This window comes from Abramis brama (genome assembly GCF_963993115.1).
Source record: "Abramis brama genome assembly, chromosome: 3".
Lineage (NCBI taxonomy): Eukaryota > Metazoa > Chordata > Actinopteri > Cypriniformes > Leuciscidae > Abramis > Abramis brama.
In genome coordinates, this window is record NC_139965.1 from 8,761,475 (window position 1) to 8,776,768 (window position 15,294).

Here is a 15,294-nt window from a genome sequence, read left to right on the forward strand (position 1 = left end):
GCTACGCACACTTCAACTGCATTTACATCTGCATTGACATTGTCCTCTAAGTTCTCAATAAAGAATAACTTCCGTTGAACGCGATCCCAACTGTCTCACTGGTCTCTGCTTCGATCAAAGAAAACTTTACACTGATCTTAATATATGGGCAGTCAACATAGCTTGCTACATTGGGGCATTTCATTTCAACAAGGCCAAACACTGTCTGCCCCTTTGGATCATACACGATGCCATCAGGTGATGACCCCATCCAGGGTGCGTCAGGGTGGATAAGGAAGCCACAGGGATAGTGGTTAACCTCCCTTACTCTGCAGTACTCCTCTACTGCTGCAGGTTCCATGTCGAACCCCCTCCTCATGTCTGCAGTCTGATGGCTAGGTCTCAGAAGTCTTTTGGCAAGATTTTCAGCAGCGCTGTGTGCCCTGGTGTGACAGACCTCTCTAAATTTGGAGGAGGTGATGCGGGGCCGCCTTAGTTGGTGCCACTCAATGCAGGAACTCTGCTCTTTTGTGCTGTTGGCAATTTTGTGTGCGGTCTCAAATGTTGTTGCCAGGGACATCATGTGGTGCTGCTGATGTTCAGTGCAGACAAAAGAGCAGGTCGAGGGTCCCAGCCTGTAATCCTGAAGTGGCAGTTGTGGGGGAGAAGGAGCATCTGTGTGTGGACAGGTGTTTGGAACTCTCTTTGCTCGCATGTGATAGGACAACACACTTCCTTCTTGCACTTTTCCAAATGCAGAGTCAACCAGAGGAACATTAATGTTCATAGCCATTGTTGTTATCAGTGGAGCCGCATCACTTGGAAGATCATGGTAGACTTCATCCACCCTGAGTGTGGAAAGTTCAGGCAGAGCTGAACTGATACATTATAATATATAAAATATAAAATATATACATTTTTGAATGAGCCATAAAGTAAGTTACACATAAGTTGAACAAACAAAATAAATTCATTTATTTGTTTGAAAGATGGTTTGGACTATCTTGCTTGAACAACTGACAGTATAAATACTAACAATGAATATTAACATACAATGTATCATATGATCAGATGACTACTTTATCTGAGGTCTCGCGGATTACTACAGAAAATGTATTTAATGATAACAACAACACTAACCTGATGCCTTCCATCAGTTTTCGTTCCTTGGGTCTGGCTGAAAGAATCACCATTTCATTAACCAGACCAGGTTTAACACCCTGCATTTAAACAAAAAGGTTATCAATAAACACACATATCCATAAATAGAATCAAAGTACCCTGTTAGAAACATTAGTTACCATGGTGCTTGGCGTATGCCACTTCTGTTCAGTATCTGTGCAGCTGTGTGTTGGGGGAACAGAGTTGATTCTTAGCTGGCAAAAATGTGCAGTCTGATACAACAGTGCTGCCACATGATTGCACAAAGCTGTACCTGCCACACAGGTACACTGGCAGCCCTAAGCACAATCTGAAAATACACAAATCTGTTACAATAGGAGACAAAGGTGTACTTTCAGTTTTTAAAAAGGAGAATGCATGAGTACAGTGAGAATGTTTGACAAAACAAACAAATATGTACCATCAACATATAAAGATGACATGGAAAAAAATAACTGCTAAACAATTTGTAGGAGCTAAGATTGTAGCCAAATTATTATTTATTATTAATATTATTATTATTATTTATCTCACTCTACTCATCATCAACAGTGGACACAGAACGTGTGTCAATGCAGTGACAAAAACAGAACTCAGTTTCTGTGAATCCCAGTGCTTAGCATACATATTTAAATATCGATAAATATTCCAACACACCAGAATTATTTATGGTGTGGTAAATTAAATGTCTTTAAAATAGCCTTAAAATAGATTGAATGCGATGATTCACAGAAACTTGATCTGACGAACGGAACCGGTCTCATGAACCAGCCTGCACTGAACCTGCAGGATAACTTTCCCTTACGCTCAAGCTGTGAGGCTTTTGGCTTTTCCTCACTGATCTGTAGCACTCAGCCCTAATGGTTACCTCTCCTGTTCTTGAATCCTTGTTTGAAACTGACATTGTGTCACATGCCTGTCCTGTTTTGTGTAGCACATGTGGTGTTTGTGTTCCTGTCTCTGTTTTGACCCCACCCTCCTTGTTATCTCATTATTGGTTTCATTTGTCCCATCTGTTGTTCCCTCATCACCTGCCTGATTTGTCCCTTTTATAAGTTCCTTTGTGTTTGCAGTCTTTGTCGGATCGTTGTCTTGTTTACGTCTCCCGCTCTCCTGTGAAACCCCGGTATGTGTTGTTTTTGAAGTTGTTGTTTTGTTTGATATCATGTTTTCCCCCTTGTGGGTTTTTGTTTCATTTTATGTTTCTTTTATTTAATAAATCATTCTTTCTGCACTTGAGTCCTCTCCCTTAGTTTTCTTTAGTTAACGTGACAGAACGATCCGACCATGTCTAGGACTCAGCAGAAGAATTCACGTCATCCACCAGACCCTCCTGTCTCGTGCCCCTACTACGAACGCATTGTTCGTTTTCAGTCACTAAGTGCCCTCCGCCAACAAGGGGCTGACCTGAGGAAGTTCGCGAGTTAATTCCTTAGAGCGGCGGAGGGTTTAAAACTTAATGACGGGCCTCTTAAGGACCTTTTTTTTACGCACTCAATGAGCCCATGGACTGGGTTCTCAGGAGGCCGTATGATGGGTGTACCTTTGAGGCTATGGTGGAGGGTCTCGCTTGCTTTCAGGACAACATGCAAATAAGTTCCAGGAAGTCCCTCATATGGACAAATGAATCCAACAAACACACGATTGCGAATATATATTGTTTGTGCTTGTATATTGTTTTTCAAGCAACATCGGTTTATTTTCATATCAGTAAATTATAAACAATGCAGTGCACATTTCTACAGATAAGATTAGTGAAAGGCATACAGACACATAAACACACCAGATATGCAAAGAGATTCTTAAAACACACATATATTGTGTTAATATTTTAGATATCTAAAGAATATTCAATGATGTCAGAAAACTTTAATAAGATCACATTATGTTATGATAATTAACACAGAGAAATATTACAGACTATTAAAATATAATTAGAAGATTCACTCAGAAATGACTAAAGAACAAATCAAACAAATGAAAGTAAATAAGAAAAATAATGAATAATGAACACAAACATTGCCGTCTTCTCACTCCTCAGATCTGCTGCAGATGAAGTTGAGTTTGTGAGTCTCAGGAAGGCTGATCCAGCGCTGATCTCCTCCAGACTGAACTGCTCCTTTTCTCTTCGTAAGGCTGCAGTTTTCCGGTGTCGTTCCGTTCCCTGGAGCCCAGTTCTGATAGCACACGATCTCTCCGCTCAACCAGAGCCACATGTTCATTTGGCAGTAGTTGTGTAAACCCAACCACACCGCCTCAGTAGACGCACGTTTAACCACATTCATCACACTACGCTGCATCTCCTCTGACTGAACCGAGACCAGATCCGTATAATTCTGTCTGCAGTATCTCAGAGCTTCAGGCCACGTCAGATTCTCTTTGATCAGAATCAGTTTATCTGGACACAAAACAAACCACAAGCAAAAACTAGAGAGAGACTGATCAAAAACAACATGCAGAACAAACACTGTGGAGGAATCTGTCATGTCAGACATGTAGCGTGAACTTTAAGATATCTGGAGGTGATGGATGGATTGTGTGTGTTTGTGAGGATCTGCTCACCTTCATGACATGCAAAAGGAAGTTGGTTGTCGCAAGAGCTGTCATACCATTGACCCAGAGCGTTCGGATTGAGCACTATACAGTTTTCATTTCCTCCTTGATTATTAGGTTCACCAGGAGCCCAGTATCTGAATGAGGAGTTACTCTGATCTGACCACTGCCATGAGTCTCTGACTCTGAACAGACCGATCCAGACATCATTAGATATGTGAATATCATTGATGAACTTCTGAATCTGTTGATTCTCATTCTGGTTCCTCACACTGACCAGATCAGTGTGATTCTGTCTGCAGTAACTCTGAGCGTCTCTCCAGTTCTTCGTCTGATTGACAAAGACGAGTCCTGTGTCCACTTTAAGAAAAACACATGGAAACATATTCATGAATCAGTTTATTCATTAGTCTTATGCCGATTTACGGTTTGGAAGTAAAGAGGACCATTGGTCATCAGAAACTAGTGATGTTACACATGACACGGAAGCTTCAAAGCTTCATATCGAGTTTTCAGCGCAATATCTCATGAATCTCCGTGCCGGAGCGCGTATTGCTTTCAGAGAAACACGTGATCAACGAAAAATGAAGCCTCACTTTCTGTCCAGTCTCGCGAATGCTTCACTTTGCGTGTCGGAATGTTTGAACCCAGAACATTACTCTACAGGTTTCTGAAAGTTTAAGTCCATTTACTATTTTTATTTTATTTTTTATAAATAGACCTATAGCCTGTGTTACATGATCACATATTCTGCCATATAAACATCATAGAAACCATAAAGTAATTAGACCACCATTTACTTGCATCAAGCAACTTTGTTGGTATTTAAAAAAAATAGTATTAATATAATTGTTAGATTAAATTTATTGCTACACTTTAATATGTGATTTATATTATCAGAAAACTGAACATTTAGCGTAGTCAGGCTTTTATTTCTGCTCAATAGATAAAACAGCGGCGCTGTGGACAGGGTTTATGGCTGCTATAAATTTGACCTGCCACAAGATGGCGCTGTTTTCGACACTCTTGATGCTTCCAATCTTTTCCCGGAACAATCAGGGGAAATTCTCAGTGCTTCACGAGGCTTCATTTCTCCATCCCTATCAGAAACATGTGTCATTCATAGACTGATTTTGCTGATAACTGTTGCGACAAACTGCTGGCCCAGCCAGACTTCACCAGGTGGAGTGGATCTGCTCATTAGCAGGGTAGACACAGGCTGTGTACGAATACACCCTTAAATAGGGCACTATTTGAGGAAACAGCCATTTGTAGTGGTGTGTGCAAAATCCTGTTTTGTATCTTTGTATGCTCTTAAAGTGGTGTTTGTATTTGTGTTTAAAGGTTTTTCACCTGACTGACTGACTGCATCAAACTTTCAAAATAAAAAAGAAAGAGAGCAAAAGTGTGGTTTTATTATTATTGTAGGCTATTGGAAAGTTCTGCACACTGAGAACCGTGCAAAATATTGAGGAATCACTTGACAATAACATTAAGTACCATTTAGTGAATTTTCATGACAATTTTATTGCAACTTTATATTTCTCCATTATGTGTCCTTACACATTTCTGTGAAATACTGTATTCAGACACACAGAGCTGAATGAGAGACACATCAAACAGATGAAGATGTTAAACTGCATATTAATGTTTGTTAACTAGTCCATAGAAATGTGTCAGTAAAAAAAAATAAAAAAAATAATTGGTTTGTATACTTATATTTTAGGCTATTCAAATGATTATTGTTCCAATATTAATAATAATGTTACTGTTTATCTTTTATTTTTTTATTTTTTTAATTGCAATGGACAATGTGTTCCCTTAAAGTTGATCTAAGAATGAGGTTTTTACGGGTTAGTGTTGAGATCCTGAATCAGCAGCTCAAGGCGTTCAGATTGTTTATCACATGCTCTGTAGCTAATGATCACAAATTCATGTCTAAAATGTTTAATTTGTTTTAATTCAATCATCAAAACAAAATTATTATATCATATTTACTTTCATACATATATCATACTTAAATTCGTTCTCGGTACAAGAGTTTTGTTCATATATATCATTCAAGATGTGTAAAGTTATTGTATGTCTATTATATGTTGACATTATTTGCATTCATTTATTCATTACAATTTATTTATAATTTATAATTTACAGTATATATTGTTGCTGTAAATAATAAATCTGCTCTCTAATGGCAGATTCTCAGAGTTATCAACAACAGAAGATCAACATGTTCAATATCAGTTTATTTTCTATCCAGAAGTTGAAATTGTGACAAATATCCACAGTCTCCTCTATATTTATGAGCACATTAAAAAATAGCAGCATTTAGTATTACATTAATTTTGTACAGTATATTGTGCATATTTTTTATAAATGAATGTTTATTGTGATTGTATGGAGCTGCACTTACTGTTAGATGAACTGCAGATGAAAGTCAGGCTCTTACTACATGGATAATCATGCCATTCTCCATTTCTCATCATAGCACAGTCATCTCTGCCATCAGGTTGTCCAGATCTCCAGTTCAGATAGAGCGCAGGTTCACCTGAAGACCACTGCCATTTATCAACACTCGTCCTCTTCAGCCCAATCCAGATATACTGAACACTCTTCACACTCTTCTTCAGCTCGTTCATGTCGTTCATGTTGTCATCGGTGGCCAGATCTGTGTAATTCTCTCTGCAGAATCTCTGAGCTTCAGTCCAGGTCTTGTTCACGTTTATAAAGTGATACTGACGCTGAACACATTCAGATACGGAGCAGAGAGCTGTGAAAGAGAGCATTTGATTTAATGCTTTTCATAACAGGGTCAAACCTGATGAAACTATAAACCATAAATAATACAACAAACACACTCACCAATGAGAAGAAGAATCAAATATAGAGTTTGGGCCATTCTGAGGAAGAAACACATTGAAAAACTCAGACATCAAACATTCCCTGATTAATTTTGGAGTAAAAAAATGACAATTTCAGTTATTATCTTAACAACAGCATGAATTCACTGAACATAATCATTCAGACAATATTAACATCTGAAAGTGTAATTGTGTTTGAAGAATGAACATGTTCTTACTTTAGAGGTCGTGTGTTTCTGTCCTGAGTCTGATGTTTCTGTCTGCAGATTTAAACTACGTGATTATTATATCTGCTCTCATCCCTCATTCAGCTCATCACATCATTTGTTTATTTCTCTGAAAACCCGTATTTCATATTTTACTTCCTCCTTATTTGTGTGTTTCTGCAACTCTTTCCCCTTATTTGCATCTTGGCGCCTGTCAGTCTGTATCAGTCTATGTTAATATGGACCTTATCAGAACATTATATACATATGAACATTCATAATGGGGGGGGGGGGGGGGTTGAGGGATTGGGGGATAGAAAAGGACAATATTAAAGCTACAATATGTAAGATTTTTGTAATAAAATATCTAAAAATCTCTTGCACAGTGTGATATATTTCCTGCAGTTGTGTACTTACAATATCCCAAAAGTTCCCAAAGATTTTTAATTTCAGAGAAATTCCAATTTTAAATAATGGCTCGTCCATGTTCACTTGTTGCCTGTCAATGACGTAATATCTGCATTATCCCTGGTTTCCGCTTGATCTTCCATAGTAACCATGGCGACAGACGTGGAAGTTTGTTTCAACCACAGAATAAAACTAATCAAAAGATAATTGCAACTTTTTGTCTCTCAAATGAGACTTTTTTTTCTCACAATTGCGAGGTAAATAGTCAGAATTGTGAGATATAAACTCACAAATGCAAGTCATGAAATCAGAATTGCTGGATATAGTCACAATTGTGAGAAAAATAAAGAATTGTGACTTTATAACTCACATTTGATACTTTATATCACAATTCTGCGAAAAAAAAATTTGTGAGATAAAAATTCACAATTGCATTTTTTTTTATTCTGTTGCAGAAATAAGCTTGTAGACAATGACATGACATTCACAACAGAGACGAGATAAAGACATTAAAGTGCTCATATCATGCTTTCATTCCCCTGAAGTCCATTTCTAATGTTAGTAAAGGTTGTTGGACTCTCATTATCTCACTGAAATAATATCATCATCTTCTGCTGCTGCTGTTTCAGAATAAACGTGTCTTTATTTCCTCCGTCTAAATACTTGATTGTGATTGGCTGGAATGCGGACATTAAAACATAAAAAAAAAGAAATCTCATGAAATCTTTGTGAAAATTCTTATTTTGTTTAATTTCATACTCCTGCTTTTACTGTTTTCTTTCTTTTTTTTTCATGTTTATGAAACGAACACATTTGCATGGAAACACATTCTCATCACTCATTTGTTTATGTCCACATTTAGACGTTCTGGCTGGACAATATTTACATCTCTGACGTGAAACAGGAGAAACAGTGTGTTATTGTTCTAGTCTTATTTCATTCAGTCGTATTCATTTAGTTTCACTGAAACAACAGGAAAGTTACACTATAACTTTGTCCCAATTCAGAGCTGAATCCTTCAAAGTCCAAGAAGCTCGAAGTGAGTGTTGGCTGCGTCCGAAAACTTAGGCAGTGACTTGTTGCCTCGCTGCCCTATCAGGCAATGACTTGCAGGCAGACACGAAGGTACCTCACAAAACTGATTTCAGACACACTTCTGATGCAGCGATTACAGCAAAATCTACAGCAAAAGAGAGCGAGCTTCAGTGAAAACTAAGTGAATATTTAATGACTATAATAGTAATGTCTCGCTAGAAATGCTCATGAGTGGAAAACGTTTATCAAAAATGTACATTTACACAAACTGACCACCGACCACAACTTTCAGACGCCATCTTTATTATTCTAGCTCAACTGTCACAGAATGGAAAGCACAGAATTATGGGATATCAAAGGCAGTGGAGGATGTATCTGTGCTGCCTACAAAAATCGATCAAATGAAGGAATCTCAGGAGACGGGAAGTGGAACTAACAATGGATTCGGACGTGCCTCGATGGCTTCCGACCTTGGAATGTGTCCTCCGAAGGCAGCATTTATCAGTTTTCGGACGCAGCCGTTATTAAACGAGACGATCTAACATATGGAGGATTTCCTGTTTACATCACCAGCTGTTCCCGCCCACCGCTCCTGTCGCCTAGCAACTGTGACAGAAGCCATCAGGACACAGCAGAGACGTCTCTGACCTTATGCTTCACCGCTAGCACCATCAGGTAATGTATCTTCAGCTCAGACAAGACCATGGCCAGGTGAAATAACTTTCTAATGTTAATTTAATCTAGTTAACAACAATACATTTACTTAGATTATTTCTCATATTTCATTTCATATTTGAAAGCAGAGGTGGAATGACTCTCTAACATCACCTCATCCAGAGGGACGAACCACGGCCTAGTTGCAGAAGAGGAAATAAATAACGCCAGTTAACATTTGTTTTTTTGGTTTTCAAGGGAGTCACTATTCATACTTTGCACGTGACGTCACAAGTACTGCCTGGCGGGCAAGAACGTCGTTCTCCAGCAATAAAACCCAGTAAACTAATCAAGGATCTTGCCAGGACGTCGCCAGTTTTACTATACAAAAGTTGGTGTTTTGAGGTGTAAACGACATGCCAGATAGTTGTTGTGTGATTGGATGCACTAACCGCAGATGAGATAAGCAGTATTCACATCTGTGCAGTGATCATTCCATCACTCCATCAAAGGTAATTTCAACATTTGTTTGAATACAATGGGTGTATAATCATGTAATCGTGTCTTTAAGTTACCCTGTAGTTTCATCAATCAACACCACCAGCTGGTTCGGCGAGTCAGCTGTTTGTGTCATGAGTCTAAGCTAGGCTAACTGTACGTTCACACCGCCGCCGGCGAGAGCGGCAAAATTCATTGAAAATGAAATTCATAGTGTTTGTGCCACCCTTCATCAGCACACACACTCGTGGATGATTCATTTCATGTAAAAAAGCTAAGCAGAGTTTTCAGCTTATAGATTCCCATATCCTAGAGAGCGTGAATTGCTACTAAGTGCTAATGTGGATTTCTGTCTAGATATGTAATAAAAATTTTGCAAAAGAAAACCTCAAAAAGGTTCATTATAGATGAAGACAGAAACACGCCTGTTCACCGGTCATTTAACAAAAATAAAAAATCACTGGTCTCATCTTTACTTGATGCCATCGCCGACCTCATGTCTGTCTCTTTTACTCCTTGCCTGTGTTCTTCTCCACTAAGACATATTGTCAAACAAATATTAAGTAATAGATTTTCCATATTAATAATATTAATAAATTAATCTGTTGGTATCCACCTAATGTTAGACCTAGCCTACCTGTTGCCTTCCCCTGTCTTTCCTGATCCACCATCCTCACTGCAGTCGGCAAGTCTGGCAGATTGAGTGGACTTATGGTGCGTTCAAGTCCTCCTGAGAGGTTTGTACGATTAGCTAACTGCGCTGTAAATAGAAAAACCTGACAATATCACGGCTAAATACCTTTATTGTGTATTCCGCCATGTTAATCACTGACTCACCCCAACTCGTAAAGATCGGAGCTTAGAGAAAATCCCGAGCTCCCCACTGGTATTTACAACATTGTGGTGGCGTTCAACTCGTAAATACGATCTATACGAGATGACTTGAACGCACCATTAGGCCAAATTTTGAATGTTTACAACTCTCATACCCCTCCCCCGCTACCACCGAGCACCCTCCCATCGAGTTTGTGCTTGTCAGTGTGTGTGCACCAGATTTTCTGTGAACGTGCCCATCTCATCAATATCGATCAACACCATTGGAATACTCGGAGGTACACTGTAAAAAGTAAAACATTGCTGTTTATCGTTTGATATATTTTTTTCATTCCAATAGCCTAAAATTATTAGATTGTTAAGTAAAATTACATTTTGTAATTTGTATGTGTCTTTCAATCTATTTTCTTAGATTGATACAATATAAAATTATAACCTAAAAATTAAATTTAAATTATACATTCGATCAAACGACTTTTATTAGATTAAGCATGGTTTGAGCATGCGCACACATGAAAACTCGAGAGAAAGTTCTGGAAGAGACCGAACGCAGAAGTCGGAGGAACAGCGCGAAGTGAACAGGACACGTTTGTCAGGTAAGTGAGGAATTAAACAAAATTGCACGTCTGCGTTATCCTTGCCTTAATTTAAGATATTTAAATACTTTAATAGCATCAACGTCATATAATTTTAATGAACAGACACGCAGATTAGAAGTTATTATAATGTTAATTTTGACATTAGCGGTATAGCGTTAACATGGCGGCATTTTACAGCTAATGATTTTCCTGGGAAATCGAACTTAATATTATATAGACTGATTGAACGGATATTATGAAAGGAAGAAATAGGGGGTTGGGGTGTGTGTGTGTTGGGGGGGGGGGGGGGGGGATGGAGGTCAGTAGGTGATTCGTGCATAATATTCAATACTAATTGCACTGATTCAGGGCTGGAGCAAATGATTACAGTGTTTCCCACAGGATTTTGAGAGACTGGCGGTGATGATGACGTCACACACTAATTAGCATATATGTGACGTCATCGCGTCAACGTGTTTGATTACTGTTGCCACCTGAAATCTGCAATTTGCTTTGATCTGTCACATTATATTGCATTATAACACAACTGAATGCTATGTTTTACATAGGCTATTATCTGTTCTGTAGTCAGACATAAAACGATTAGGCTATAAAATAGTGACTAAACACGACCCAGTAACGCTCATGTTTAATCCAACCAGCTGTTCCTTTAACTGCTGCTAAAATCCCCTAAAAATAAATTTTATTGGGGCTAAAATTTTATTTTTAATTTTTTTTTTTTTTTTTAAAATAACATTATTTATTTATATAATAAACCTCAGGGTTTATTTTTATTTTTTATTATTCTCAAACACATAGACTGTAAAAAAAGATGGACGACGCCCCTTCGCTCTCTTCCATTGATGAGAACTGAAGCCGCCAGAGTCCCGATATGGCGCTGACATATTGGAACTTGAGTCTGCGCAGTAGCGATCTCGGGACCAGACCTGCGCAGTAGTGAGCAGGAAGTAAAGCCGCGAAATCAACGCTCCGCCCTCACTCTCGCAGAATGCACTCAGGGAGAGTGGATTCTGCACACTTTTTTAAAAATTGATTGCAGTACGACAAGAGGCTTGTTAAAATAAAGTAAATACAATCTCCTCAGTCCTCCGAAGATCCCGAAAAAAATGTCCGTTGGTGCTTCAGTGACTACTTCGCTCGAGAACCTGTCAATCACAGCTGTCAATCATGACGTTACACCACCGCATCACGTAACTAACTAAAACCAACTTATTTTTGAAACAGACGAACTTACATCAGCATGATAAAAACGACAGCAAATGAAAGAAACCACCTTTGGAAAAAAGATATTTGAAGTGTAATTTAATTGTTTAGTTGGTCTCACGTCCCATTGAATAACACGGGGAGGCGGGACTTATGACCTATACTAGGACCAGTCACCGGGGGGCGATCGAGACGTTTTGGCTTCACTTTTCATGGCTTGTGCGGCACGCTTGCTCAAACACATGAGAATATATGTTTATTAATTGGCACCGCGCTATTTAACAAATTATTCTTGTAGTATTCTTGTAGCTAACTATCAGTTCTTCAGGGGAAGGACCAGACATTACCCTTTACTTCATCCAAAAAATGAAAAATTCCTGATTATTTATTCACACCAAAAAATCCATATTTATGGCTTCAAACACCCAGCTGGCGAATAAGGGTATTCTCTAATGAAAAGATTCACCATTTTCAGAAAAAAAAATATATATACACTTTTCCAAAATTCTGAATGAAAATGAAATGAAATTAAATGTATGTTTCATTCAAAAGCCGGAGGGTATCTCTCCCAGAAAGTACAAAACGAACTCATACATTTATGAAGTTCCAGGAAGTCCCTCATATGGACAAATGAATCCAACAAACACACGATTGCGACTATATATTGTTTGTGCTTGTATATTGTTTTTCAAGCAACATCGGTTTATTTTCATATCAGTAAATTATAAACAATGCAGTGTACATTTCTACAGATAGGATTAGTGAAAAGCATAAAGACACATAAACACACCAGATATGCAAAGAGATTCTTAAAACACACATACATTGGTGTAATATTACGAAACTCAGAATATGCCATCAGCACCATTCCCTGAAGGTACCCAAAATATTTCGAAACAGCACCACCTAGTGGTCAAAAGTTATAACAAAATTTCCAAAAAGGCTAATAACTTTTGAATAAATCTGGCTATTGAAATGCCACTGGTATTAATAGATTCCTTGGGTCAAGCCGAGAAGATAGATACCAAGTTTTCCTTATTTGGCCAAACTTCCTGTCCGCCATCTTGATTTTCAGTCAAAACCTACTTTTTCGAATTCCTCCTAGACCGTTTGTCCGATTTTCACCAAAATCGAATCGTATCATCTCCAGACCGTGCCGACTAAAAGTTATGGATTTCGTCAGCAAAGTTGAGGCATGATGCTAATAGCACTAATTAAGGCTTTATCTCTGCAATGCCTTGACATATTGACACCAAACTTTGTATGTGTCATTGTCACTTCACTCTGACCACATCACATCAGCTTTGTAACTGCGCCACCTATTGGTCGAAAGTGATAATCCATTAAATCATATTTTTAATTATTGTTTCTATGATTTTTCAGGCATTTTGCCTAAAATCCTCTTTAAATGTCTTTAATTGCTCATTGTTGCAGTTGGTCTGACACTTTCAGACATGTTGGCATGTCTTGTCTTGTTGGCATGCTTGCAGCTATATTTCTCAAAGTTATAGTTCTAAAGAATGAAATGAATGTGAAAGTGAATGACTGAAATGAATAGGTTTACTTTTTAGTTAAGAACTGGTTTAAACTTCTTCAGCTGACATTTGATAACACAGTCTATGACAAACACTATGAATGGGGCTAAAAAGGAGCAGACATAAAATAAATAGTTACCAAAAATGGAAATTTACTCATTTTTTGTAAATTTACTCGTGCTTTCAATAAAATTAGGCTTAAAATTGATGCAAAAACACCATTAAATGAGTTGATGTTATCTATACAATCAGAGCACTATATGTCTTTGTGTGAGATAAAAAAAACAAACAAATATATTTATGTTGTTATTCATTGAAATTTTCCACACCAGGCTGCGTTCCACTCCAATTGTGCAATATGCTTTACAGAACAATAACAGCATACACATATAGAGGATCACAATTTATTCAACTATTATCTGTTACACTCATAACAGCATCAAAGGAAAAAACAATAATAATAAAAATATATACATGGGAAAACCTACAAAGAATTCCAAAAAGAAAAGCATTAAAAAATTAATCTGTTTTGCTTTTGTATTCCTTATATTCCATAGGCTATATATTGGAATATTCCAATAATATAATGTTAGGTTTATTATTAGTCCATTTCTGTTTGTATATGGTATTATTTCCATACATATTTAGTAAGTTAATAACCAAATTTTGCACTGAACCCTTATTTTTATATAACAAAATTATATCTTTACTTTTGTGAATTTAAATATTAGATGTTCATTATCAATCCAAAACTGGGTAAAGTTGTTGCATCGATGCTTACCTTGAATGAGTTCCCACTATACAGTACTCTTGCATAAGGTTTAAATGAGACACATAAAGCCCTTAATCACTTGGAATTCACAATGAAGCTGATTTATTATTTTATTTATGAATTAGTTTTTTTGCACCATGCTATTTGCATATAAGTTGTTGGAGGAAATAAAATCATGTAGGTATGTGCTTTTGGAGAAAAATTAAATTACACAAAAGAAAAAAAATATAAATTGTAAACTTTGACTGTGAAGATGAGGGAGCTCACTATAAAAAGCAAGTAAAATGGAATGCACCCTTGATCACTGAACTAAAATTGTGGATCGGATCAGTATGAATCGTTAATTAATAATTAAGACAAGTTAAACTGAATCATTGATTTACTCATTTATTGTATTTTAGCATTTAAATGAAAAAAAAACAAAAAAACAATCACAATGGCCACAAAAATCGGATAAAAACGCGAAGAAAGATTTAAGGAAGTTGTAATCATAATTTTTTTTCAAATGTACCTCTTTTATAACACTTCTATGCTGCTCTGTGCCCATTTTAATCCTTTAAATGAAAGCACAATGTAAAACTGGGATCAAAGTCTTCACATGATCAATGGGATATTTGCTGTCAGACACTAAACGAACAAAAATGTTTTATTTCTTTTCCTGAAGGAGACTGAATTTATGGCTTTATCTTTTGCAGTTTTCTTAACTCCAGCTCTATGTTGCTTGGCAGATGGTAATTGACCAGCACCTGTTTTATCTGAAACAAAGATGGACAGACAGATCAAACTAGCTATTATCTATTAGAACCATATTTTGTATAAATAGCCTATTTGTAGTAGCCTAAGTGTGACGTACTTGGTGTAAAATACTCTCAATGTTTCCACTCTGTGTAAGATCTGAAAATGAGGAAAGTTTAATTTGAAGTCCAATGACGTTGTCTAAAGGGAAACACACAGACAAACAGATAAAAAAAACTCATATTTGTTGACATTAATCAT

At 37.2% G+C, this 15,294-nt stretch overlaps 2 protein-coding genes across 2 annotated transcripts in view; both read right to left on the reverse strand.

Annotated features, from left to right (window-relative positions):
- Positions 1 to 2,803: 2,803 nt before the first annotated feature.
- Positions 2,804 to 6,810, reverse strand: LOC311078637 (C-type mannose receptor 2-like). Its single transcript, XM_084107565.1, has 5 exons — positions 6,773 to 6,810; positions 6,556 to 6,593; positions 6,107 to 6,463; positions 3,703 to 4,053; positions 2,804 to 3,538 (listed from the first exon to the last, which is right to left on the reverse strand). The coding sequence occupies exons 2-5, from the start codon at positions 6,590 to 6,592 to the stop codon at positions 3,171 to 3,173; spliced, it is 1,113 nt and encodes a 370-aa protein (XP_083963691.1). The 5' UTR covers position 6,593; positions 6,773 to 6,810; the 3' UTR covers positions 2,804 to 3,170.
- A 7,027-nt stretch (positions 6,811 to 13,837) lies between these two features.
- LOC311080451 (uncharacterized protein) overlaps positions 13,838 to 15,294 on the reverse strand; it is a 33,238-nt gene continuing 31,781 nt past the window's right edge. Inside the window, exons 9-10 of the mRNA XM_084110429.1 lie at positions 15,152 to 15,234; positions 13,838 to 15,053 (exon numbers count right to left, since the gene is read on the reverse strand). Coding sequence (XP_083966555.1) covers positions 14,973 to 15,053; positions 15,152 to 15,234 — 164 coding nt within the window. The 3' untranslated portion in view covers positions 13,838 to 14,972. The remainder of the gene's footprint in view (positions 15,054 to 15,151; positions 15,235 to 15,294) is intronic.

Coding starts and splice junctions, on each gene's coding strand:
- LOC311078637 (XM_084107565.1), bottom strand. CDS start 6,592: ATGGCCCAAACTCTATATTTGATTCTTCTTCTCATTG. Junction 6,464..6,555: donor TTTGATTCTTCTTCTCATTG/GTGAGTGTGTTT, acceptor TCTCTTTCACAG/CTCTCTGCTCCGTATCTGAA. Junction 3,539..3,702: donor TCCTTTTGCATGTCATGAAG/GTGAGCAGATCC, acceptor TTTTGTGTCCAG/ATAAACTGATTCTGATCAAA.